Source organism: Camelus bactrianus, chromosome 9 (genome assembly GCF_048773025.1).
Source record: "Camelus bactrianus isolate YW-2024 breed Bactrian camel chromosome 9, ASM4877302v1, whole genome shotgun sequence".
Lineage (NCBI taxonomy): Eukaryota > Metazoa > Chordata > Mammalia > Artiodactyla > Camelidae > Camelus > Camelus bactrianus.
In genome coordinates, this window is record NC_133547.1 from 39,926,562 (window position 1) to 39,954,443 (window position 27,882).

At 42.0% G+C, this 27,882-nt stretch overlaps 1 protein-coding gene and 1 long non-coding RNA gene across 3 annotated transcripts; one reads left to right on the forward strand and one right to left on the reverse strand.

Annotated features, from left to right (window-relative positions):
- The first annotated feature begins 1,206 nt into the window (after positions 1–1,206).
- On the forward strand, positions 1,207–13,635 carry LOC105063655 (glutathione S-transferase Mu 1-like). Of its 2 annotated transcripts, none has more exons than XM_010948261.3 (8): positions 1,207–1,371; positions 1,832–1,907; positions 2,338–2,402; positions 2,704–2,785; positions 2,884–2,984; positions 3,633–3,728; positions 3,816–3,926; positions 13,089–13,635. In XM_010948261.3, the coding sequence occupies exons 2-8, from the start codon at positions 1,898–1,900 to the stop codon at positions 13,176–13,178; spliced, it is 555 nt and encodes a 184-aa protein (XP_010946563.2). In that variant the 5' UTR covers positions 1,207–1,371; positions 1,832–1,897; the 3' UTR covers positions 13,179–13,635. The 2 variants fall into 2 exon arrangements, with proteins under 2 accessions (XP_010946563.2, XP_010946562.2); XM_010948260.3 differs by lacking the exon at positions 1,207–1,371 and adding an exon at positions 1,403–1,551.
- Positions 5,574–26,814, reverse strand: LOC105063654 (uncharacterized). Its single transcript, XR_834796.3, has 4 exons — positions 22,144–26,814; positions 14,256–14,426; positions 12,037–12,180; positions 5,574–6,894 (listed from the first exon to the last, which is right to left on the reverse strand). It is a non-coding gene; the product is annotated as an uncharacterized LOC105063654 (long non-coding RNA).
- Positions 26,815–27,882: the final 1,068 nt, after the last annotated feature.

Consider the following 27,882-nt stretch of genomic DNA (forward strand, 5'->3'; position numbering starts at 1 on the left):
TCTGCTGGTCTCTGGCGACACACCCTCCCAGCTCCCCAGCTTAGCAGAAGTGCAGACCTGTGACTGTGATTTCACAGGCATTAGAGGAAGTCTGTTTACCCTCCTCAACCCCAACTTCATACTCTATTTTGGGTATTTGAAACCTGTGTTTAATACTGGGTTCATAACTTTCTACCCTAACAAAGTGTTATCTAATTTTAAACTTATTTTTTGGAAGTGTAATAACTCTGTGTTTCAACTTGTAAAGTCCATTTAAAAAAATGTCCTTGTAACTGTTGTTACATATCCAGTATTCTGTAATATCCTTTAAAGAAAGGAAGGCTACCACATGCCAACTTATGTGCTATTCCCTTAATTTTGAAATAATCTTCAGCCTTCAGAGTAGAAGGTTGGCAGGTAGGACATTGCTCTGGTGCAGGCTGTACCACAGGTCACAGGTTACAGAGTGACTTCAAAGGACACCTGAGCTACCCTCTCCAACACAAAATCACACAGGGGTCAGGAGCCAGGATCAGGGCTGGAATCCAACGACTTGGGCAACCAAAGGTGTGCTGGGCCCCTCTGATTATGGTCCTGAGGGCAGTCCTCCAGGCTCATGGCTGGTCACACTGCTCTGGCCACCCTCTCCAGCAGCCGAGCCACCTGACTGCTCCGAGGACAGCTCTTCCCCCTCAGTCATATTCTCCCTGTGACCACCACACTCCCTGTCACTGTCCCAGTCAAGATGAGGTCCATGAAACTTGGCTGTCAGGGCATCTCTGAACTGTACCTGGATATCCTCTCCGCTGGGCCTGGTCTGGATTTGGATTCAGCAGTGAGGCCATACACTTACTGGATTATTTTACATTTGGTCCTTAACACTGGTAGGCACGTGACTGGAGGGCTGGGTCCTCCTCAGCCCCTGAAAGGAAAACACCAAGACCACATTTTCTTTCCCTGCCCCTTATCTGAGTGTTTTTTCTTATTCCTTGATTGCCTGTCTGGAAGACTTGCTGCTGTCAGGATTATTTTTCTTCCTGTGACAGGTTTTGACTAACCTCTCGATTTGAGGGGCCCCACTCTTGGTCTTAACTTGGCAGTCAGAGCCTTCTTGAGTCCACGGGATTGAGCAGCGAGGGGGTTAAATTTGAGAGGCACTTCAGAGGCAAGGGGAGGGGGAGGAGCCTTGCTCTTGTTAAGATTCAAGCTTGTTTCCCCAAGTGCGAGTGTGCTGCCAACTCCCCCAACTTAGCTGACGTCTGCCTTGGGGCGCGAAGCAGGCAAGCCCGACCCAGGTGGCCCTCGTCCTGTAGGAGCTTGGCTCCGGAGTCGCTGCTGCTAGGAGACTGAAATAGCTCTCACCCCGCCCACCTGGGGCACCAACTGACAAGGGTAATGGTGTGACCCGAGGGCACTGGGGGCGGGGCCGAGAAGAGGGGCGGATGCTTCCGGCCCCGCCTTCACCCCCAGGTCAGAGGATAAATTTCAAGCCCAGTTCCCTGAAGTCTCTCAACTCAGTGTGTCGTAACTGACACCATGCCTATGATTCTGGGTTACTGGGACATCCGCGGGGTAAGCGAGGGGTTCACTAGGGCAGGTGGGATGGAGGCTGCTAAGCAGGGGAATGCTGCACAGCTGAGGATCTGTTTAACCAGAAACTTTACAGGGCTTGCTGGAGCAGAACCCCATCCCTCAGCTGGACCTTCTTACTGGCTGTGTGTGAGGGGGTGAGGGGCGGACTGCTTGGGGTGGGGGTGGGGGGGTTTGGGGGGGTGTGGGATGTGTACCGCAACAGAGAAAGTCAGGCAGTCAGGACTTAACATCTGACCTCTGCCTTGGCCATCTCTCCCAGCTGGGTCACGCCATCCGCCTGCTCCTGGAGTACACAGACTCAGTCTATGAGGAGAAAACTTACAGGATGGGGGACGGTAATGGCATCCTTGTGTGTTCTGACTTCTGCCCAACTCATGCTAATTTCATGCTAAGCATCCCCTGTCCTGGCTGCTGCTGTTTGGCTCTGCGGCACTCCACCAGTTGGATCAGAGGCCTGCCCCTTCCCAAACCATTTAAGGGTGCAGCTGGTCTCCAAGGCAGGACATGAGAGCTGATTATTGGCACCTATATCAGCCATTGGCATGGGTTGCCTTAGGGCTTGTCCAAACACTATGCAAGCCTTAATCATGTAGGTCCCACCTTGTAAGTGTGCTTTCCCCATAAAGCTGGAATGTGAGACTTAGAGTTCAGATTCCAGATCTACCAGTCTAGGGGACTGGCCTCTGACTCCTTAGTAGGTCTCCCCAGGAAAGAGGGTCAGACTCTGGACAGGTTTGGTTCACTGCATTTTTTTTTTAACCACAGCTCCTGACTATGACAGAAGCCAGTGGCTGAATGAAAAATTCAAGCTGGGCCTGGACTTCCCCAATGTAGGTGCTGGGGATGGGGGTGCTCTCGGGGAAAGTGGACGGTGCTACTGCTCTGTCTCCTTTCCCAGCTTAGAGGTTTCAGGATCTGGTGCCTTCTGCTCAGCCTCTCAGCTCCCTGGTTCTCTCGCTGCCTTTCAGTGATGCTCTATGTCCCAGCTCATTTAGTTATAGTACAGTATATTGTTTAGTGCCTCCCATGGGACAGGCCCTGTGAGTACCAGATTTCATCTCTGCCTTTGCTCAAGGAAGGGGGTGCAGGGGAGCCTGGTGGCCCAAGCAACCTGCCCTGTTGTTCTTGCAGCTGCCCTACCTAATTGATGGGGCTCACAGGCTCACCCAGAGCAACGCCATCGTTCGCTACATTGCTCGCAAGCACAACATGTGTGAGTGGGGCTAGGGGTTGGGGCAGGGAACAGGTGACCATGCTCCTGGGCTTGCTAGGGTGGGATGCTGAGGGTGAGCCTCTGTTGTGTGGACACAGGTGGGGAGACAGAGGAGGAGAAGATTCGTGTGGACATATTGGAGAACCAGGCTATGGATGTGCGCTTGAGTTTGGGCGAGCTCTGCTACCACCCTGACTTTGTGAGTCCCCTCCCACTGGACTGGTGGGCTGGACAGGGTTCGAAAGGGTGGACATGGTCCCATCTACACTGTTTTTTCTTTTTTGCCATTTGAACTCCTTAGAGCTATTGATCCACCAAGCTGGTCCCTATAAAGTCCCCAGAGTGACCCTCATAACCCCCTGTGTATGAAATGAAAATTCTGACTCAGTTATAGGGTAGACTCCCCAGGGTGAAAATTCAGTTCCTAGACAGGGTGTTTTTCGTGTTAGACCAGCACCTTGTCCTTGGCATCTCAGGCACACATTTGCCTAGTAGGTATTTTGGGATCAGACTTTGTTCTCCTCCCTCCTTCCTTTCAACCTCTCAAATTGTCTTCAGCTGTCCAGAAACCACTCAGGTGTCCACACCATTTTTATCACCCACTTTCTAGAACTTTCAGTGTCTTTCCTGGGTCATTGTACTATTACATCTGCCTGAGGTCTGAATCCTGAGCTCTGCCAGGTCTCCCAGCACTGCTGCTCTGACCCATGGGCAGTGTTTGGAGATGAGTGCTATCGGGGGACATGGCTGCTCACCTGGCATATGGGGTCAGGTACAGCGCCGGGACCCCTGCTCTCTGCCCAGGAAGTCTGTGTCTGAGACTCGTAACAGCTGTTTTGTGCCTTAGGAGAAGCTTAAGCCAGGTTTCTTGAAAGAGATCCCTGAAAAGATGAAGCTTTTCTCAGAGTTTCTGGGGAAGAGGACTTGGTTTGCTGGAGACAAGGTAAGGGGGTCGGCTTTGAGGGACAGGGAGTTGTCATTTTTTCCAGGTTCAGAGTTCGGTTCCCATTCCTCCTTTGTCTTCCTGCAGCTCACCTTTGTGGATTTCTTGGCTTATGACACTCTTGACTGGCACCGCATATTTGAGCCCAAGTGCCTGGATGAATTCCCAAACCTGAAAGACTTCATGAGCCGCTTTGAGGTGATTCCCCTGATCCTCCTAATATTTGTATCTTTTCGCTTCCCTCTTCTCTCTGATGCTTCTTGTCCTGGAGCTAAAATGGAGACTACCTACCATTTATTGAGGACTCGGTTTATGGCATTGTCTGTGCTCAGTACTTATGTATTATGTCCAATTCTACCTTTCTAACATTCCTCATGACAGAAGTATCAACTCCATTTTGCAGATAAGGAATAAGCTGAAAGGGTAATTTCTGAAGGTCACAGAGCCAATACAGGCTGTGCTGGGCTCCCAGTCAGAGCACCTGGTGTCTATGGGGAGCAGTCACTGATTCTCCCTTCCTGCACTGAAAGGAAAAGCTCTGGTCCTTCTACCAGTTGGTTCCACAGCTCTTGTCAGTGTGGATGAAGCAGAACCTTCAGGAGTTTGTATGTAGTTGGAATTAGTAGAGTTGAGTTGAGACACGGTAGGATGGATATTAAGTACCAGAGACACAGACAATACTTACTCCCCATCTCCAGAGGGCTCTGCAGCAATGGGATCCTGTCTGGGGTTGTACTGACATTCCCAGGACTGTAGTCGGTGCTGGGATTTGAGTATGTATGCAGGTGTCCTGTGGAAGGATTTTATCCTGACATCTCTTATGGTGGGCACTTCTTTCCCTCCCTGTCTCGCTTCCCTTCTTCCTTTCTTCTGCCTGGAAGATGGGATAGTACATTTATTTTGAGTCATGTTCACTGATCTGATCTTCTCCTCTCTGTGAGGCACTGTGTCAGGCACAGGGGGATGTAGATGTAACACAGGCCTGGCGCCCACCCTCTGGGGCTCAGTGTGGTTGGAGAACTATAGGAATACCGAGCTGTGTGGTGTGTGTGGTACCATCTTGGTGCTGGAGGAGGACAGCCTGACCTCACCTCACAGCTCATCATCGGTCACCCTCAGTCAACCACTGGAGAACAACAAAGTCTGCTCTATGACAGATTTAGGAATTTGGGCCATTAGTCCAATAGGTTTTTTCAGCCTACAGTCTGTTTCCCCTTCCCACTTCCCACCACGAAATCTGCTTTCTCAGCTACTTCTCATCATCTCTGGATCTGGTCCAGGCTGATCAGCATTTCTGATTTTGCAAGAGCTGGCATCACTGCCTGACGGGGAGGGTGGGGACAGCTGTGAGCTGCAGTGTGTGGTCTGTTGGGACCTGAGCTGCTGCGTACACGCAGTCCCATGTTCTTTGCATCTTATAACTTACTGGACACTTTCTGTCTTGGGAAGATGGTGCACAGATACACCTGAGTGTCATACTTCCAAGTTGGCTGCAGCAGGACTGGGGATAGGGTAGGATGCGGCCCAGTGAGTCGGCTGAGTTGTCAGGCCAGGCAAGTCAACTCTGTGCTTTAAGTGGAGTAATTAGAGCCTGGCCTGGCCTTGCTGGTTCCTACCCTCCTATCACCTTTCATCCAAGTTTTGCTGAGTCATAGGGTGAGATCTAGTCTGTTCTGCAAGCTTCTCAGGCACTTTCTGAGCCCCTTTATTGTGCTAGAGGTCATTCTGTGGCCAAAGCCTGGGAAGCCCAGAGCCACCCTCTGAAAGAGGATGTTTTTGCAGAATAAGAAAAACAAGTCTTTCTGTGGGGAGATGTCGACTGGAAAAAAACCCACACTACTCAAGTGCAATTAAGTTTCCGTTTTATTTGGGGACTTCACTGAGAAATACAGCCTTGGAGACAGCCTTTTAAATAGCTCTGAGGAATGCTCTGAAGAAGCAGGGAAGGAGACAGTGGATTCTGAATTTTTTGACAGGCAAATACATATAGTTAAGCATGTATTTTGGTGAAAGATTACTGCTAATCATCAGGAAACAAATACCTGATTTAATGATTTTGGTGCTTTTCTAAAACATGAATCTGGGGTCAATGAGATTCTAAGATATCGATCCTGAGTTTCTAAGGGGCCTTTATATCCAAACCCAGAATATTTTATCCTGGTTTTCTTTATCCTGAATTCCCCTCAGGGGCACTGTCAGTGGGTGACTGCAGGGGGTTGCACTTTAACCCTTTCTATAATGGGATAATGAAGGAGACTGTTCTTTTTGTTTACAGCTTCCTGCTTTTTGGTCATAAATTTAACCAAAGTTTTGGAGGCACTTGATGACTAATTTGTCTCATGGTTATAGGAAGGCTCATTCCTCCTTAAGGAGAGGATTTCACTGGTAGGTCATTCCTGTGCTGTATCTGAATTAGGCTCTGTTAATAACCAAAAAATTCTCTGGGTCGTATGTCTTACTACGTAGTTTATAATGATCCAAGAAATCTTTTTCCCTTATTGCTTCCACCCACATCTAGAGTCGCATCATTCCAGTGAATTTAATATAGAGCTATATATGTGATTGATTGCCCCAAGAGGTTTAGCCATCATTCACTTTGTTATTGAACTGGCTGCACAGAGGGTAATGCAAGAAACAACAATCTTATAAAATAGTCAGGATATAAATAATATAGGTAGTAGTATTTTTAAGGTCATAGTTCATCAATGAGGGAGATAAAGCATAAATAGTTTGAAAACAACAAAGAGAGAACAAATGATGACAATGATTAGTATGACTGGTTGTAATGCAGATCACAGTAAGCCACCACGTCCAGAGGGAAGGGATCAGGTAGAGAGCAAAAGATAAATGTTTCATCTTTGTTTACAAAGGTATACTTTATCAACTTGTGCAAATCATAGTTGGCATGAGAGAAAAGGTTTCCTCATATCTTGGAAACAAAGATTGAAAGCCAGTAATATTTCAGGCAAACAGCCATAACATTGTAAGTCATATTTACCAATTCATTCAGTCCCATGTAATTAATTCTTGTTGACTTTGACTTTTTTGTTAGTAGTTTTATTAAGCCATCAGGTTTTCCATTAGAGTTTCATAATCTCACCCAGTTCAGTGGAATCATCTGAAACATATTTGTCAAAAAGTCCTTTTTATGAATCTTCTTGAAGATCTGTATTTCAAAAAAGCATCAGAGTAAAACAGTAACTTTCCATAAATGGCAAAAGACTTAAAATGGCATGGTTGAAGATCGGATTACAATATAATTGTCAATGAAATTTGGTTATTTCTGTGCCATACAACACCTAAGATAATAACTAGAAATATGAGTGATAACATACTAGGACATTTCAAATTTTATATAATAATAACTATCCATATAATATAACCTAAGAGGGTTTATTATAACTCACTTATCAACATTTCTCATGTAATTTAACATGCCAAAGAAGTATAATTATTTTAGTAACTCTCTTTGAGATGTTTCAGGGGTCCTCTGAAGCATTCCAAAGCTGGCTAGAGATCAAAAGAATTTCATTTAGAATTTGACTTAGGAAAGTTTGTCAAAGATATCAAAAGTTTTCAAAGCAGTTTGTCAAGTAGGATCATAGGTCCCAGTGAAACAATATGTTTTCACTTAACCAAAGAGACAATAAAAGATTTTGAAGTCAAAATACATAGTAGATCACTTAAAAGGTAAAGAAACTTTTTATACTTCGTTCCCAAAAGCAGATCAATATTTCAAGAAAACTTTGTTCTCTTAACAGAGAGAAAATTAAATTCTAGTTTTGCTCCACCTCACATTTAATGTTGAAATTTACTTGCTGAATTACATTCATTCTAATCTTAGCCAGTACAGACCACACGTAGAATTACTTTCAAAAGTTTCCTTTTTTCTCACAAACCTTTTACAGCTTTCTATATTCATATTACTTTGTCCCTTATTTTCCTTTCCATTTAGAAATACCCAGCTCTGGAACAAAAGCATGATCTTTTTCCGTAACAAAATATGCTTTCATTTTTTTAAACTGAAGTATAGTTGATTTACATTTCAGGTGTGTAGCGTTCTGATTCAGTTATGCATACATATATATACACATATATATTCTTTTTCTGATTTTTTCCATTATAGTTTATTAGACAATATTGAATATAGTTCCCTGTGCTATGTAGTAGGTCCTTGTTCTTTAGTTGTTTTCTGTATAGTAATGTGTATCTGTTAATCTCAAATTCCTAATTTATCCCCCCTCTGCCCTTTCTCCTTTGGTAACCAGTTGTTTTCTATGTCTGAGTCTATTTCTATTTTGTAAATAAGTTCATTTGTATCATTTTTTTAGATTCCACATATGTGATGTCATATGATATTTGTCTCTCCCTGTCTGACTTACCTCACTTTGTATGAAAATCTCCAAATCATCCATGTTGCTGCAAATGACGTTATCTCATTTTTTTTTTATGACTGAGTAATATATAAACATCTTCATCCATTATTCTGTAGATGTACCCTTAAGTTGCTTCCATGTCTTGGCTATTGTAAATAGTGCTGCTGTGAACACTGGGGTGCATGTATCTTTTCAAATTAGAGTTTTTGTCTTTTGTGGATATATATCACAGCAGTGGAATTGACAGATCATATGGTAAGTCTATTTTTAGATTTTTAAGGAACCTTCATACTGTTCTCCATAGTGACTGCACCATTTACATACAGTCCGACCAAAAGTGTAGGTGGTTTCCCTTTTATCCACACCCTCTCCGCATTTATTATTTGTAGATTTTTTGACGATGCCCATTCTGACTGGTTTGAAGTGATACCTCATTGTAGTTTTTAATCTGCATTTCTCTAATAATTAGTGATGTTGAGTATCTTTTCATGTGCTTGTTGGCCATCTGTATGTCTTCTTTAGAGAAATATCTATTTAGATTTTCTGCCTATTTTTTGATTGGGTTGTTTGTATTTTGATTTTGAGCTATATGAGCCATTTGTATATTCTGGAAATTAATCCCTTGTCAGTCGCATTGTTTGCAATTATTTTCTCCCATTTTGTAGGTTGTCTTTTAATTTTGTTTATGATTTCCTTTGTTGTGCAAAAGGTTTTAAGTTCAGTTAGGTCCCGTTTGTTTATGTTAGCTTTTGTTTCCATTACTCTAGTGGAAGAGCTAGAAAAATATGGCTGCAACTTATGTCAAAGAATATTCTGCCTGTGTTTTCCTCTAGTTTTATAGTATCCAGACTTTATATTTAGGTCTTTAATACATTTTGAGTTTATTTTTGTACATAATGTTAGAGAATGTGCTAATATTCTTTTACATGCAGCTGTCCAGTTTTCCTAGCACCACTTATTGAAGAGACTGTCTTTTCTCCATTGCATGTTATTGCCTCTTTTGTTGTAGATTAATTGGCCATTAGTATGTGGGTTTATTTCGCTTTCTACCCTGTTCTATTGAAATATGTGTCTGTGTTTGTGCCAGTACTATACTGTTATGATTACCATAGCTTTGTAGTATAGTCTGAAGATAGGGAACCTGGTTCCTCCGGCACCATTCTTTCTCAAGATTGTTTTGGCTATTTGGGGCCTTTTGTGTTTCTATACAAATTTTAACATTTCTTGTTCCAGCTCTGTGAAAAGTGTCATTGGTAATTTGATAGGATTGCAGTGAATCTATAGATTGCTTTGGGTAGTATGGCCACCTTAACAATATTGATTCTTCCAGTCCAAGAATACAGTATACCTTTCTACTTGTTTGTGTCATCTTCAGTTTCTTTCAAAAGTGTCTTATAGTTTTTGGAGTATAAGTCTTTTCCCTCCTTGGGTAGGTTTATTCCTACGTATCTTATTTTTTATGGTAAATGGGATCGTTTCCTTAATTTCTCTTTCTGTTATTTCATTTTTAGTGTATTGAAATGCAACAGGTTTCTGTATATTAATTTTGTATCCTACAAATTCACTAAATTTATTGATGAGCTCTAGTAGTTCTCTGGTGGTGTCTTTAGGATTTCCTGTGTATCTGCCAACAGTGACAGTTTTATCTCTTCCTTTCCAATTTGTATTCCTTTTATTTCTTTTTCTTCTCTGATTGCTGTGGGTAGGACTTCCAAAACTATGTTGAATAAAAATGATGAGGCTGAGCATCCTTGTCTTGTTCCTGATCTTAGTAGGAAGGTTTTCAGCTTTTCACCATTGAGTATGATGTTTTCTGTGGGTCTGTCAAATATGGCCTTTATTATGTTGATGTATGTTCCATCTATGCCCACTTTCTGGAGAGCTTTTATCATAAATGGGTATTGAATTTTATCAAAAGCTTTTTCTGCATCTATTGAGATGATCACATGGTTTTTATTCTTCAGTTTGTTAATGTGATGTGTCACATTGATTGATTTGCAGATATTGAAAAATCCTTGCATCTCTGGGATAAATCCCACTTGATCATGAGGTATGATCCTTTTAATGCACTGCTGGAGTCGATTTGCTAGTATTTTGTTGAGGACTTTTGTGTCTATGTTCATAAGTGATACTGGCCTGTAATTTTCTTTTTTTTTTTTTGATATCTTTGTCTGGTTTTGGTATCAGGGTTATGATGGCCTCATAGAATGAGTCTGGAAATGTTCCTTCCTCTGCAATTTTTTGGGATAGTTTCAGAGGGATAGGTGTTAACTCTTCTCTAAATGTTCGGTAGAATTCTCCTGTGAAGACCTCTGTCCTGGACTTTTGTTTGTTGGGAGTTTTTAAATGACTGATTCAATTTCAGCACTGGTAATTGATCTGTTCATATTGTCTATTTCTTCTTGGTTCGGTCCTGGCAGATTGTACCTTTAGGAGAAATTATCCATTTCTTCTAGGTTGTTCTTTTCGTTGGTGTGTAGTTGCTCATAGTAGCCTCTTATGATCCCTTGTATTTCTGTGGTGTTGGCTGCAACTTCTTTTTCATTTATGATTTTATTAATTTGGGCCCTCTCCCTTTTTTTTCTTGATGAGTCCGACTAAAGGTTTATCAATTTTGTTTATCTTTTCAAAGAACCAGCTTTTAGTTTCATTGATCTTTTCTATTGTTTTTTTTTTAGTCTCTATTTCATTTATTCCTGCTCTAATCTTTATGATTTCTTTTCTTCTACTAACTTTGGGGTTTATTTGTTCTTTCTCTAGCTGCTTTAGGTGTAAGGTTAGGTTGTTTACTTGAGATGTTTCTAGTTTCCTGAGGTAGGCTTGTATCACTATAAATTTCCCTCTGAGAACTGCTTTTGCTGCATCCCAGAGATTGTATATCATTGTTTTCATTTTCATTTGTCTCAAAGTATTTTTTTGATTTCCTCTTTGATTTCTTCAGTGATCCATTGGTTGTTTAGTAGCATATTGTTTATCCTCCACGTGTTTGCAGTTTTTGCAGTTTTCTTCTTGTAGTTGATTTCTAACCTTATAGTATTGTGGTCGGAAAAGATGCTTGGTACAATTTCAATTTTCTTAAATTTGCTGAGGCTAGCTTTGTGGGCCAGCATGTGGTCGATTCTGGAGAATGTTCCATGTGTATTTGAGAAGAACGTGTATTCTGTTGCTTTCAGATGGAATGCTCTATAGATATCAATTAAGTCCCTCTGGTCTAATGTGCTATTTAGGGCCTGTATTTCCTTATTGATTTTCTGTCTGGATGATCTGCCCAATGATGTAAGTGGGGTGTTACCGTGTTATTGTTGATTTCTCCTTTTATGTCTGTTAAAAATTGCCTTATATATTGAGGTGCTCCTATGTTGGGTACATATATATTTACAATTGTTATATCCTTTTCCTGGACTGATCCCTTAAGCATTATGTAGTGTCCTTCTTTGTCTCTTGTAACAGTCTTTATTTTAAGATCTATTTTGTCTGATATAAGTATTGCTATGCCAGCTTTTTTTTTTTTTTTTGGTTTCTGTTTGCATGGAATATCTTTTTTCATTCCCTTACTTTCAGCCTGCATGTGTCTCTAGCTCTGCACTCCACCATTCCCACAGGTTTCTCAGTTGCCTGAGAAGGTCATACTTGACCAGGTGGAGCTATGTTCCTTACCATATGAGAGCTCTTAGCTCCAAAGATATCTATACTTTTATTCCAACAAACTCTGTTAAAGTAGTTAATTCAAGGAAATATGCCAACAGCCATTTCCTAATCAACCACTCCCAACCTTCCCAGTGTCTTCAACTGGGCAAAAATTTCTCAGTTTCTCTCAGATGGGCACTTTCTCAGTATCTCTCAGCTGAGTCAGGTACAATTTTTATCCACCATTGAAGAAAAACTCAGCATCATCAACCAAGATGGGAGAATTAAGATCGGGAGAGACTCACCCAAATTTGTCAGACTTGCTGAAGAAGTGAATGAGCACAAGGGGCCTTGCTCGCATCAAGGCTCCACATCCTTGTAACGTTCAGGTGAGGAAGAGAAGAAGAGAAGTCTGCTCTGTGTCCCCTCCTGGTTGCCAAAGCTGCCAACTGGAAAAAAACCCCACACAATGTCAGAGGAGTGAGTTTCAGTTTTATCTGGGGACCTTACTTGAGACTATACCTCAGGAGACAGCCTCTCAGAGAGCTCTGAGGAACTGCTCTGAAGAGGTAAGGGTGGAGATCTGTGAAAAAGGAGTAGTCAAGTAAATGTCTTGGTAAAAGATTGCTAGTCATCAAAAAAGAGATGTCTCAAGTTAATGATTTTAGTGCTTTTCTATGTATGGAGAGATGCACGAATCTGGGGTCACTGGAATTCTTCCTTAGATACGTATCTTAACTGTCTAGGGGCCCTGCATCCAAAACATAGAATGCTTCATCTTGGTGTTTTTTTCCCATCCTGAATTCCCCTCAGGGCACAATGTTTGTGGGCAACTGCCCTGGGTTGTCACTGAACCCTCTGTATAACTGGACGATGACTGAGCCTCTCTGTTCTTTTTGCTGACAGCTGTCAGGAAGGGAGTGCAGCTGAAAGAGCTGAAGATGGAGAGAGAGAGCCAGGCCGCATTCTAGCCGTATTACTTATGAGCAGTGTGAGCAGGAGGGAGGTGCTTAACCTCTGTGTGCCTGTTTCCCTTCTGATGAATGGTGACAGTACTACCTCTCTTGTCGGGTAGTCAAGTAGAGATTCTAAACCTACATCATAGTCTTGAGTGAATACACAGCAACAAGCCGTGTGTAGGTTCTCCATATGTGTTCAGTCTTATTAAGCTATCACATGACTTACAGAAAATTAGAAGAGTTGACTTTCCAGAGCTGGGGAACCCTAGAAGACTGTCTTCTGTTCGACACTTGGCCCCACGTGGAAGGGTTGGACTAGGGTCTCAAATTGGGTAGAGCTCCTTGAGCCCCAGTGGGGCAGCAGACCTGAGGTCTGGCCTTCCTTTTCCCTCCCTTAGGGGCTGAAGAAGATCTCTGCCTACATGAAGTCCAGCTGCTTCCTCCCAAGCCCTATGTTTCTAAAGACTGCTGTGTGGGGCAACAAGTAGTGCCCTGGAAGAGCAGGAGCTGGAGTGCGGAGCCAGTGTTGTGTGTGCGGAGCCAGCGTTGTGTTTGCGGTGCCAGTGCCCTGGAGAACAGCTGGACTCCCTGCATCCCCGGCACCAGGTGTCTTTTTCTTCTTCTATTCACTCTAGATGCCTTATTGGCCCCCTTATGTCCCTCCCAATCCCCTTCCATCCATCCTTTAAAGTTTCAGCTCCCAACTTTTCTTCAGCAAATTCCTCCCCTCCCCCACGTTATCCCTCCTGCACTAAAGCCAACCCGTGATCCTCCCCTTCCACGGTGGTTTCTGGTATGAGAAGCCCAAGCAGACCCCAGGCCCATGGAGCCCTGCTCTCAGCTCCCGGCACTGCCCTGAGGACCAGTAGTGGCCTGTGTGCAGGGCCTGCTTCCCAGTGTAGTTCCTGCCCAGCCCTGTCTGACCCCAGTAAAGCCTTATTCATATTTTCTGTGTCTTTTTATTCCTTCCTGGCTTTCTGGACTCATGACTGACTGTGTTGGGTGTGTGTGCATGTCCATTTTTCCTTCTGTTGTCCATTTCATGGGCCCCATGGGTGGGGATGCATGTGTGGTGGGGACAGGGGACAGAGGATTATAATGTTTCCTGCTCATTTCTGTCTTTGCTTCATGTACCTCTGTTCCTTAGCATGGGGTCTCTCCAGAAGGTTGGGTGAGGGGGCTTCTATGTCTGGTTCCTTCCTTAATTCAGCATCATGTGACACCTCCTGTAGGCTTGTAGTACTCTGTGTCATGGTTCCGGGGGCTCTTGGGTGCTGGCGAAAGGGGTGAGCAAGGAGTTCTCTGCTAGTGTGGGCTCCTGGTGGACTACAGCCATTATATGAAGTGCTCTGGATATAGTTATCTCAGCCATTGGAGATACAGAACAAGGTTCAGAAGACTTAAGTCTACAGCTATGGGGGAAAGCCATTAGCTCCCTCTAACTTAAGCATTTAGTAGGCTGTAGCAGGCCACTGGATAACTTGATCTGAAATGGGCGGGCCTAGTCTGCTGGGCCAAAGTGTAGCCTGGCTGCACACTCTATCTGTAATTTTATATTAGAATACCTGCAAATTGTAGCACTCTTCAGAATGCCATCTGATTAGCAGGTCACTTAAATAGTGGCCGGATAGTGGTGTTGAGCCTCCTTAAGGCACGGCCTTGAGTCTTAAAACAGGGAGAAACTTTAGAGAAGAGTCCTTTTGGGCATTTGTCCAGATGGCCATTTCTTGCAGTTACTAAATAAAAAGGGAACAGTAGGAATAATGTTAAAGGTCTTTACAAAATAAATGATTATTTTAAAAAGATAAAATTGGTAAGATGAAATCCTTAGGGGAGCAGCCAAGCTGGCAGAGTACAAAGACCCTGAGCTCAGCCCCTCTCACAAGCACACAAAATCACATCCATCTGCAGCAAAACCATTGATGAAAAAGACTGGAACCTACCATAGAAGATCTTCTACAACTAAAGACATAAAGAAGGAACCACAGAGGGAGGACGGAGAAGATGGCAGAGTAGAAGGACGCTCGTAGGTCACCCTCTCCCACAAATACACCAAGACCCACATCTACAGACCCACTCAGCCAACCAGAGCACCTGAGGAACTCTGACAGAACATCGCCCTCTTCAAAAGATAAAGACGCCAAAAATCTGGTAGGAGAAAAGGAAAAAAGAAAGAATAAAAGGCAAAGCAGCGCTGGATGGGTCCCGCGGGGAGGGAGCGGCAAAGGAGGACTGGCGCTCGCTCGCTGGGTCTCCCCTCTCCAACTGAGAGGCCAGCGGGACGGAGGGGGAGCCTCCGAGGCTCGGATCTGTACAGAGCAGCCCCTGACTAACAGAAGTTAAACGGGCACAGAGCATCCCCCCGACACCCAGCCTGAGATGCAGGCCGGCAGCGGCGGGCAGGGCCAGGCTGCACAAGCCGGGCGGAGGGCGGAAGTGGCTGCACGGAGGCAGCCCCGGGGGAACGCAAGGGGCTGCGCGCCGTGGCTGTGGGTGCACAGGGCAGAACAACCTGGGCCCTCCATAAAACAGCAAAGTTGATGTGCTCTCGGCGGAAGGGTGCACACCCCCATCTCTGAAAACCCGCGGAAAGTTTTCGGGGGAAGAGAGGCGGGGCTCAGGCACAGCCGCCATATCCTCCGCGCTGAGCACTCGGGCGGGGGCGGGGGCGGGGGCGGGGGCGAAACCTGCATCCACACCGAAGGGCTTAGCAGCCTCAAAGGCCAGACTGAGACTGGCCTGCAGCCCGGGGCAGATAGGATCCTTCCATCCTGGTCCCTCAGAGAACTTGCTCCACAAAGACAAACAAGGAGCTGGGTTTTGGCTCGGAGCAGGGACAGGGCTGTCCCTCGGTCTTCCCCGAGCCCACCCGCGGAGCGCCGACCAGGGCGGAGCGCGCAGCCGCACAGAGCAGCGGAGCTACCGGCGGCGCAGGTAGAGCGAGAGCAGCCCCCCGCCTTTTGGGCAGGAACACAGCCCCTGACCAAGATGCTGGGAGGGGGCACGACCCGCCCTCCTACCCGGCCAGTCTGCAACATCTGACTGCGGCATCCGGAGGGGCAGCGACCTGCCCGCCCACAGCAGAGAGCTGCACCTGACCCAGTGTTAGGAGGAGGCGCGATCTGCTTGCCGACAGGTGCTGGGAGCAGCACAGAAGAGGGCGCCAACAGAGGGCCTCTGAATACAGCAAGCTGAGCTTCCAAAACAGAACGAAGACAGATAGACTTCACATTAAAAGCACACAGACTCCAGGAGAACACAGACAAACCGCCCCCCCCCCCTTTTTTTTAAAAATGTTTTTACCTGTTCTATTTTCTATTACTCTCTTAATCTTTACTTCTTAATTCATTTCTATTTCTCTTGGGTTTTGATGTCCTGCTATTGATTAGACACAGGTTTCAAATATATCTATTCATCTCCCCCCCTTTTTTGGTAAAGGTTTTAAAAGGACGTCTCAACCCGATTAATACTCTGCTTCAACTCACTCTTCTATTATTCATTATACACTGTTTTCAAACCCTCTTTCTCCCTTCTTTTAAAATTCTTTCTCTCTCTCTCTTATTTTTTTTCTTTTTTTCCTAAGTTTTATTCCTAAATAGGCATCAGATAGATAAAATCCTTAAGGACCAAAATAAACAACTGATACTCCATAAACCACAGTGCCAAAGAGGTATGAGCAAGATGAAGAAGCAGAAAAACCTTTCCCAATTAAAAGAACAAGAGAAATCCCCTGAAAGAAAGATCAACAAAATAGACATCGATAGCCTACTAGATCAAGATTTCAAAAAAGGAGTGATCGAATTGCTGAAGGAATTAAAAGAGATAGTGTTTAGAGATATAAGATATGTCAAAAATGAAATTGAAGCTATAAAGAAGAGCCAAGTAGAATGGGTAAACTCATTGACAGAGATGATGAATGATCTAATAGCTGTGCAAAGCCAACTAGATATTGCAGAGGAACGAATTAGTGATCTAGAAGACAGGGCAATAGAAAGTACCCATTCAGAAGAACTACAAGAGAAGCAAATAAAAAATAATGAAAATAGCATAAGGGACCTATGGGATAATATAAAGCGTCCCAATCTTCGCATAATAGGGGTCCCAGAAGGAGAAGAAAGATCAAAGAGGATTGAAAAGGTTTTTGAAGAAATCATGACTGAAAACTTCCCAAACTTAAAGAAGGAATCAGATATCCAAGTACAGGAAGCTCAGAGGGTCCCAAATAGGAAGAACCCAAATAGACCCACACCAAGACATATCATAATCAAGATGGCCAGAGTCAAGGATAAAGAAATGATTCTAAAGGCAGCAAGAGAAAGGCAAAGAGTAAGTTACAAGGGAACCCCCATAAGGCTCTCAGCTGATTTCTCTACACAAACACTACAGGCCAGAAGGGAGTGGCAAGATACATTCAAAGCCCTGAATGAAAAAAAGATGCAGCCTAGGATCCTTTATCCAGCAAGGCCATCCTTGAGGATAGAAGGGGAAATAAAGAGTTTCACAGACAAAAAAACCTGCAGGAGTTTAGCAACACTAAACCCATGCTAAAAGAAATATTGAAAGGGCTATTCTAAATAGAAAAGCAGCAGGATGCTACAGAAATGAGAAACACACAACTGGAAAGGTGATAACTCATGAATTACAAATAAAGTAAACATGAAATTATAAAAGAAGACATACAAATCACTGAGAGTGGGAGAGGGAGGCAGGGAAATATAGAATTTTTTTTCTTTCTTTTTAAAAAATTTTTTAACAGTAGGATGGGTTTGAGATCATGTTACTATCAGTTTAATAAAAACAGTTATAGCAATGGGTTGATAGATTTACAAAAAAGGGTAACCACAAGCCAAAAATTTACAAAGGAGTCACAAAAGTTAAATAAAATCCATGATAATACAAAGGAAAATTACCAAACCACAAAAGGAAGAAGAAAGGAACAAAGAGGATATACCAATTCAACTGCAAAGATAAGTTCAAAATGGCAATAAACACACATCTATCATTAATTACTGTAAATGTTAATGGACTAAATGCTCCAGTCAAAAGACATAGAGTGGCAGACTGGATAATAAAGCAAGAACCTTCAATATGCTGCATACAAGAGACCCACTTTAGGGAGAAGGACACATATAGATTGAGAGTGAAAGGATGGAAAAGGATATTCCATGCAAATGGAAAAGCCAAAAAAGCAGGTGTTGCAGTACTGATTTCAGACAAAATAGACTTTAAAACAAAGGCCATAAAGAAAGATAAAGAAGGACATTTTATAATGATTAAAGGAGTGATACAAGATGAGGATATTACACTCGTTAATATATATGCACCCAATATAGGAGCACCTAAGTACATACAAGAATTACTAACAGAGATAAAGGGGGATATTGATGGGAATACAATCATAGTTGGAGATTTTAACACTGCATTAACATCACTAGACAGATCTTCCAGACAGAAAATAAACAAGGCAACAGAGAAATTAAATACTACAATAGAAAAACTAGATTTGGTGGATATTTTCAGAGCATTACACCCCCCAAAAATAGGATATACATTCTTTTCAAGTGCACATGGAACATGTTCCAGGATTGATCATGTACTTGGGCACAAAAGAAACCTCAACAATTTTAAGAAGATAGAAATTATCTCAAGCATCTTTACTGACCACAATGCCATGAAACTGGAAATCAACAACAGAGAAACAAAGGAGAAAAAAAGGAAAGCATGGAGATTAAACAATATGTTATTGAAAAAACAATGGATCAATGAGGAAATCAAAGCTGAAATTAAAAAATACCTTGAGACAAATGATAATGAAAGCACAACCACTCAAGACCTATGGGACACAGCAAAGGCAGTGCTAAGAGGGAAGTTTATAGCGATACAGGCCTTCCTCAAAAAAGAAGAACAATCTCAAATAAATAATTTAACCCACCACCTGAATGAATTAGAAAAAGAAGAACAAAAAGCAGCAGAAGGAAGGAAATAATAAAGATCAGAGAGGAATTAAATACAATAGAGATTAACAAGACCATAGAAAAAATCAACCAAACCAAAAGCTAGTTTTTTGAAAAAGTAAATAAAATCGACAAACCTCTGGCCAAACTCACAAAGAAGAAAAAAGAGAGAGCACAAGTTAGCAAAATAAGAAAGGAAAATGGAGAAATTACAACAAACAAAATAGAAATACAGAATATCATACGAGAATATTATGAAAAACTATATGGAACCAAACTGGATAACCTAGAGGAGATGGACAAGTTTCTGGAAACATACTGTCCACCAAAACTGAATCAAGAAGAATCTGAACGCTTGAACAATCCGATCACTAGAAAGGAAATAGAAATAGCAATTAAAAACCTCCCTACAAATAAAAGTCCAGGACTGGACGGCTTCACCGGGGAATTCTACCAAACATACAAAGGAGAACTCATACCAGTCCTTCTCAAACTCTTCCAGACGATTGAAAAGGAGAGAATACTCCCAAACTCATTCTATGAAGCCACCATCACCCTGATACCAAAACCAGACAAAGACACTACAAAAAAAGAGAATTATAGGCCAATATCACTGATGAACATAGACGCCAAAATCCTCACCAAATTTTAGCAAATAGAATCCAACAACACATAAAAAAGATTATACATCATGACCAAGTGGGGTTCATCCCAGGGACACAAGGCTGGTTCAACATATGCAAATCAATCAGTGTAATACATCACATCAACAAGAGAAAGGACAAAAACCACATGATCATCTCAATCGATGCAGAAAAAGCATTTGATAAAATTCAACACCCATTTATGATAAAAACTCTCACCAAAGTGGGTATAGAGGGAACATATCTCAACATAATAAAAGCTATATATGACAAACCTACAGCCAGCATAGTACTCAACGGTGAAAAACTCAAAAGCTTCCCACTAAAATCTGGGACAAGACAAGGATGCCCACTATCACCACTCCTATTCAACATAGTCCTGGAAGTCCTAGCCACAGCAGTCAGGCAAGAGAAAGAAATAAAAGGGATCCAAATTGGAAAAGAAGAGGTAAAAGTGTCATTATATGCTGATGACATGTTAGTATATATAGAAAACCCTAAAAGGTCCACACAAAAGCTACTAGAGCTGATTGAAGAATTCAGCAAGGTAGCAGGTTACAAAATTAACGTTCAAAAATCAGTTGCATTTCTTTACACTAACGATAAATCAACAGAAGAAGAAAGTAAAGAAACAATCCCCTTTAAAATAGCACCCAAAGTAATAAAATATCTGGGAATAAATCTAACCAAGGAGGTGAAAGAATTATACACAGAAAACTATAAACCATTGATGAAGGAAATTAAAGAAGACTTTAAAAAATGGAAAGATATCCCATGCTCTTGGATTGGAAGAATCAATATTGTTAAAATGGTAACACTGCCCAAGGCAATCTACAGATTTAATGCAATCCCTATCCAACTACCCAGGACATATTTCACAGAACTAGAAAAAATCATAATAAAATTCATATGGAACCATCAAAGACCTAGAATTGCTAAAGCATTACTGAAGAGAAAGAAAGAGGCTGGAGGAATAACTCTCCCAGACTTCAGACAATACTATAGAGCTACAGTCATCAAGACAGCATGGTATTGGTACCAAAACAGACATATAGACCAATGGAACAGAATAGAGAGCCCAGAAATGAACCCACAAACTTTTGGTCAACTCATCTTCGACAAAGGAGGCAAGAATATACAATGGAATAAAGACAGTCTCTTCAGCAAATGGTGTTGGGAAAACTGGACAGCAGCATGTAAAACAATGAAGCTAGAACACTCCACAAATATATATATTTGTATATAACCATATACAAAAATCAACTCAAAATGGATTAAAGATTTAAACATAAGAGAAGATACAATAAACCTCCTAGAGGAAAACATAGGCAAAACATTATCTGACATACATCTCAAAAATTTTCTCCTAGAAGAAATAAAAGCAAGAATAAAAAAAAGGGACCTAATGAAACTTACAAGCTTCTGCACAGCAAAGGAAACCAGAAGTAAAACAAGAAGAAAACCTACGGAATGGGAGAAAATTTTTGCAAGTGAAACCGACAAAGGCTTGATCTCCAGAATATATAAGCAGCTCATACGACTCAATAAGAAAAAAATAAACAACCCAATCCACAAATGGGCAGAAGACCTAAACAAGCAATTCTCCAAGGAAGACATACAAATGATCAAAAAGCACATGAAAAAATGCTCAATATCACTAATTATCAGAGAAATGCAAATCAAAACTACAATGAGGTATCACCTCACACCAGTCAGAATGGCTGTCATTCAAAAATCCACAAATGACAAATGCTGGAGAGGCTGTGGAGAAAGGGGAACCCTCCTACACTGCTGGTGGGAATGCAGTTTGGTGCAGCCACTATGGAAAACAGTGTGGAGATTCCTCAAAAGACTAGGAATAGACTTACCATATGACCCAGGAATCCCACTCCTGGGCTTGTATCCAGAAGGAAATCTACTTCAGGATGACACCTGCACCCCAGTGTTCATAGCAGCACTATTTACAATAGCCAAAACATGGAAACAGCCTAAATGTCCATCAACAGATGACTGGATAAAGAAGATGTGGTATATTTATACAATGGAATACTACTCAGCCATAAAAACCGACAACATAATGCCATTAGCAGCAACATGGATGCTCCTGGAGAATGTCATTCTAAGTGAAGTAAGCCAGAAAGAGAAAGAAAAATACCATATGAGATCGCTCATATGTGGAACCTAAAAAACAAAAACAAAAACAAACAAACAAAAACAAAGCGTAAATAAAGGACAGAAATAGACTCACAGACAGAGAATACAGACTTGTGGTTACCAGGGGGGTGGAGGGTGGGAAGGGATAGACTGGGATTTCAAAATTGTAGAATACACTACACTGCATAGCACAAGGAAATATACACAAAATGTTATGATAACTCACAGAGAAAAAAATGTGACAATGAGTGTGTATATGTCCATGAATAACTGAAAAATTGTGCTGAACACTGGAATTTGACACAACATTGTAAAATGATTATAAATCAATAAAAAATGTAAAAAAAAAAAAAAAAAGAAGGAACCACAGTGAGATGGATAGGAGGGCAGACTTGCAATATAATGAAATCCTATAACCTCCTGGTGTGTGACCACAAACTGAAGAGTTACTATACTGCAGACATTCTCCCACAGGAGTGAGAGTTCTGAGCCCCACGTCAGGTGCCCCAGCCTGGGGTCTGGCACCAAGAACATGAGCCCCCAGAGCATCTGGCTTTGAAGGCCAGTGGGGTTTAATTGCAGCAGCCCCACAAGACTGGGGGAAATAGAGATTTCACTCTTAAAGGGCGTACACAAAATCTCATGCACACCCGGAACCAGGGGAAAAACAGTAATATGATAAGATCCTTGGCCATACCTACCTGCTGGTCTTGGTGAGCCACCTGGAGACTGGGGAGTGGCTGTGGCTCCCTCTGGGGACATAGACAGTAGTGACAGACCTATTTGGAAACATTCAACTGAATTAACACTTCTGCTGGTGGCTGCCATTGTGGCTTATTAGTGCCAAGATCTGGCCCCACCCAACAGCCTGTAGGTACCAGTGCTGAGATGCCTCAGGTCAAATAACTAACTTGGTGGGTCACAGCCCCACCCATCAGCAGACAGCTGCCTAAAGACTTCTTGAACCCATAGCCACTTCTAGACATGCCCATAAATACAGCTCTGCCCTCCAGAGGGCCAAGTTCCAGCCCCACCCAGTGGGCAGGTACTGACCCTTCCTACCAGGAAGTCTCCGTTAACCTCACCTGCCAGGGGACAGACACTAAAAGGAAGAAAACTGATCCTGCAGCCTGCACACCAAGTCCACCAAGAGCAGGACAATCCCTACCCTGGGGCCAGCTGAGCCCTGGTCCTGCCCAGCAGGACCAGCAGGCCAATGCAACCTTCAGGGCACCCCAGACCCCAAACCCAACCGTGTCAATTAACAAAATGGCAATAAGTACATACATGTCAATAATTGTCTTAAATATAAATGGACTCAATGCTCCAACCAAAAGACACAGAATAGCTGAATGGGTACAAACACAAGACCTGTATATATTTTGCCTTCAAGAGTCTCACTTCAATCTAGAGACACATACAGACTGAAAGTGAGGGGATGGAAAAAGTTATTCCATGCAAATGGAAATTAAAAGGAAGCTGGAGTAGCAATACTTATATCAGACAAAGAAGACTTTTAAAATAAAGACTGTTAGAAGAGACAAAGAAGGACACAACATAATAATCAAGGGATCAATCCAAGGAGAAGCTATAACAATTGTAAATATTTATGTACCCAACATAGGAGTGCCTCAATATATAAGGCAAATATTAACAGAAATAAAGGGAGAAACAATTACAGTATGGGACTTTAACACCCAACTTACATCAATGGACAGATCATCCAGATAGAGACTCAATAAGGAAACACAGGCTTTAAGTAACATATTACTAAATGGATTTAATTGACAAATATAGAGCATTCTATCCCAAAGCAGCAGAATACACATTCTTCTCCAGTGCACAGGGAACATTCTCCAGGATAGATTACATTAGGCCACAAAACAGGCCCTGGTAAACAACAGGAGGGAGAAAGAAGAATGAGGATTGCTCTTTCCCTCTTACAGAAACTTCCTGTAAGTAACATATAACACTTCTATTTATATTTCATTGCTAGAACGGAAATTGTTTTTGAAATGACATCTTTTGACTGGGAAGTAACATGCCTAGCAGAAGTGGAGATTCTGTGATAACAGGGGAGATGGATATTGAGAGTCAACTCTTCTACTTTGGGGAGGTGGGGCTCATAATGTGAGAAATTCCTCATGTATAAGAAGGCTATTTAAAAAGATGCAGAGGATATGTAAATCAACCATACTTCAAGTAAAAAAAATTGTTTTTAAATTTATGTCACAGAAAAAAAAATGAATACTGAAACTGTTTAAAAAAAAAGATGCAGAGTATAGATGTATAACAGATACATACTCTTTTCCATGTGTGCATTTCCAAACAGTCATCACTACAGCCGCCACCACAAGAAGCTCCTGCCTAACATAATGCAACTATCCCTGTACAAACAAAAACACATCTACCTTCTTTCTTCCAAAACAGGAACAACCCAAAGTGTCATCAACTACTGCATCTAGTTCCAAGTTTGGCATCTCTGGGTAACATTCAGATTAATATTTTGAAAATGACAGACAAAAAGCATAACATCAGGGACTCCCAATTTACCCTACGTGAAATAGTAAGGGAATGGGAGGTGGAAAAGGGGGAAAATTAGGTGAGCTCTAAAATGTAATAGAAAACAGCCTGCACTCAGATTTGCACATAAGCTATTTTACATTTATCTACAATGCTTACAGGATTTCCTTCTTTGGTCAGAGGATTCTAAAGAGGTCCTGCATAATAAGGCTTTTATACTAAACATTGATATCTACAAACATTGATACCTAGTAACTAAAGTTACTCCCTGGATCGCTTCTTGTCTCCACGTCTCTAGTGACCCTACTCTCAGGTTCACTGTCATCCCACTTTGTTAGCCTACCACTTGATTGATGACAGACACACAGAGACCAGCCTGCCCTATATGGTAACTCAAGACTTGAAAGCAGAGAAGAGGGTCCAGTCCTGGTAGATTCCAGAACAAGTCTTCCTGAACATGCCCACTGTCATGTTCCTACTTAATCAGATCTGGCTTTTCCCAACAGACTCTGCTTGGTCGGGTAGCCCCCCAGTCCCCAGGTAAAGCATAGTCCTGTCCAAAAGGCCCAACAGCCACTCTGCATTTCCTACATATTCTACTTCTCTTCCCATGTGAAACACAATTTTGGAAGGAAGCAGATAGGGTTTCAATCACAGTACAAAAAGATTATCTGTTAGTACAATTGGAAACACTACACCACAGAGGATAAAATACAGACCTATTCTAATTTTCCTTCAAACTCCTCTCACACCATGAACATTATCCTGTTTGTTCTTTTCCCATCCCTCTGCACCACTGTAAACACCCCCTCTAATGACAGTAACCTCACATTGGCCGTCTGCTTCCAAGTGTCCTTTCCACAGCAGCACCTATTTACTGGAAATTCAGACGTACACAAACAAGCTCTAAATATAAACATTGGTTTAAGACAGTCCCTGCTCTCAGGCAATGTATAGTTTAGTGGCAGAGACAGACATTTAAACAAGTAATTAGAGTTCAGTGTTGTAAGTGCTGATGGAGGAAAACATGGAATCCTATAGGAACAAAGGTTTAAAATCAGTGCATTTCAATTAGCAAGGGGGAGGTGGAGGAATGTCTGTTGGGATAAACCAAACCTCAGTGGCTTAATGCACATTTATTTCTTACTCGTGCTTCATGTCTGCCGTGGTCAACAGGCCCTGGTTTTCGTGGTCTGATGCAGACTTCCACTTGGCACCCGCTCTGTGTCATGACAGCGGTCCAAAGTGGATATGGCTACTCCCACACTGGTTCTTAAAGCTTCTGTTTGGAAAACATGTGTAATTTCTAGTTGCATTAATTGGCCAAAGCAAGTCAGAAGGCTACATGTAAGTTCACAAGGGTAGTGAAGCTTTCCCAAAAGGAAAACAATCAGAAAGCTTTGGTGAGCATCACTGACAAGTTTCCACAGGGGTTATCTGTTGCGACCATCTGCAGGTAGGGACAGCTCAGCTTACCTGAGGAGATGAGCATGCATTAGGCAGCTTAGCTGGTTGAGGCAAAAGCATTCCAGGAGAGGAAACAGAAAGTCCGAAAGCATGAAGGTAAAAGAGAACATGGTGCTTTTCGATAATTTATGCTTATAAATTTATATAACATTGGTCTGTTTAAAGTGCTGGAGAAATACTGGCTTACTCCTCATGAGGTCGCAGTGAGAGGGTGTTCATTTGTCAGAGAAGGCACGGAGGCACAGAAGGACGGAGTTGACTGTGGCAGAGCCAGGATCATTCACTAAGCAGCCTGACTCTAGAGTAGGGAATTCAGAAAGGCTGGAACCCAATGCTCCAGGGCAAGGGTTGGCAGGGGGTGGGGAACCTGTCAAGAGATGCAGCTGGAAAGGAAATGGAGGTCAGATTATGAAGGATTTGGAGGAGATTGTCTTTCTCTTGAGGTCTAAGAAGCCATTTATCATATTTAAGCAGGGGAGCGACATGAACAAACTTAAACAGTAGATAAATCACTGGCTAAATGTCACTTCCTTCCCTCTCCCCTACCATCCAACTGAACTCCCTAAATCCTTCAGTATCCGTGTGGCTCATTGTGGAAGGATAAGGAATGTGAACTCTCTGTATGACCCACGTGTTTCATAAGCCCTTAAACTGGTTTTAAAGGCAGATCCATATCCTAAACACATCAGGGTCCCCTACTTCACCCATCCCATCAATGAAATAACTCTACAACGTATTTTTCTTGAATCACGGAAGTTCTGAACCTTCTGACGCAGAAATGCCTTAATCCAGTTGTTCAGCCTTCAACAATGAATGCAGTTGAGTTTCCCTAATACTTTTTGGGGAACTGCTCCACCAAATTTAATGCACCTATCACAGATTTTTTGTTAGCATCTTACTGATGTTACTCGCCCAAACCCATCTAGTATACTAGTTTCTCAACATCTGTGAAGCCTTTGTGTCTCTGGGATGATAGGGCATCCACGTCCCTCCTTTGCTTGAAGGTAGCCCTTGTGTCAACATTCTCTTCCACCCATCTTAGAGTTAGGGGCAGTTGGGACCCGGGGAGCCACATCTCCTATGGAATTGATCTGTTCCTCAGTGGCCTTCACTGCTTTCTTGGTTTTAGGTTAACTGCTGTATGGATTTTCTCTAACAAACATAATAGAAAAAGTTGGAACATGATTTTTCTATAATCTATCTGGAATTCATGTGAAATACAGACCTATGCTTTTTAAACCTCTTCCTTCCAGTTGCCATGGTGTCATCTGTCTATCCCCGGATTCTTTTTGCAGAGGACTGCAGGGCCTATTTCCCATTTCCTTGCCTCTTCCCTGAGGTGAACAGACTCTAAAATGGCCCCCATAATCCCACCTTCTGGTACTCACGCTCTTGTGAAATCCTCTTGCCTTGAGTGTGGGCAGGACTTGTGATTTGCTGCTGTCAAAATACAGCAAAGAGGATGGGATGTCATTTCCATGATTATATTACATAGGACTATAGTGTCCTTCTTTCCAGAAGACTCTCTCCCTCACGGGGTTCGAGGAAGCAAGCTCATCATTGCTGGGTCGCAAGATGTAATTTGAATTTTAGACAATGTTAACAAATCGTCCTTCAAAGTAGCTATACCAATTTATAAGTTCACCATCAAGAAACCCTTATCACTTTCCCAAGCTTTGCCAACACTTCATAAACTTTAAATTTGTTCGTCTGATATATGGAAAAATGACTTCTTACTGCAGCAAATTATGGTATAATTTGCATTTTTTTGGATTATAAACATCTTTTTTTTTTCTTTTGACCATCAATATTTCTACTTCCAAAAATCATTCGTTCATAGGTTTTTTTGTCCATTAAAAAAAAAAAACTGAATTGCCTTAATAGTTTACAAGTGTTCTTTATATAGTCTCTGTACTGGTCCTTTATCACACTTGATACTTAATTTTGCTTAATTGTCCCTTGTCATATAACATTTTTAGAATTTGATAGTTCAATTTATAAATCTTTCCTTTTATAGCTTTTTAAAATGTCTGAAACTTTTCCTACCTTACGATTACAGTCTTACATTTTCACTAATACTTATACGGCTTTGTGTTTAACATTGGGCCTTAATAAAATGAACAAGGACCTACTGTATAACACATGGAATTATATTCAATATCTGGTAATTATAATGGAAAAGAATTTGAAAAAGTATATAAATGAATTACTTTGCTGTACACCTGAAACTAACACAATGTTATAAATCAAATATACTTCAATTAAAAAAAGATGAAAAAACAAAAAACAAAAAAATTGGGCCTTAAACTCTAGATGAACTAATTTCAACGAATGGTATGAGGTAGGGATGTATTTTTAATTGCTAAGTAATTATCCCAATCCTGTTTACTGTTAGTCCACCAGTTTGAAATGTCATCGTTACCACACTAAATTCCCACATACGTAAGAAT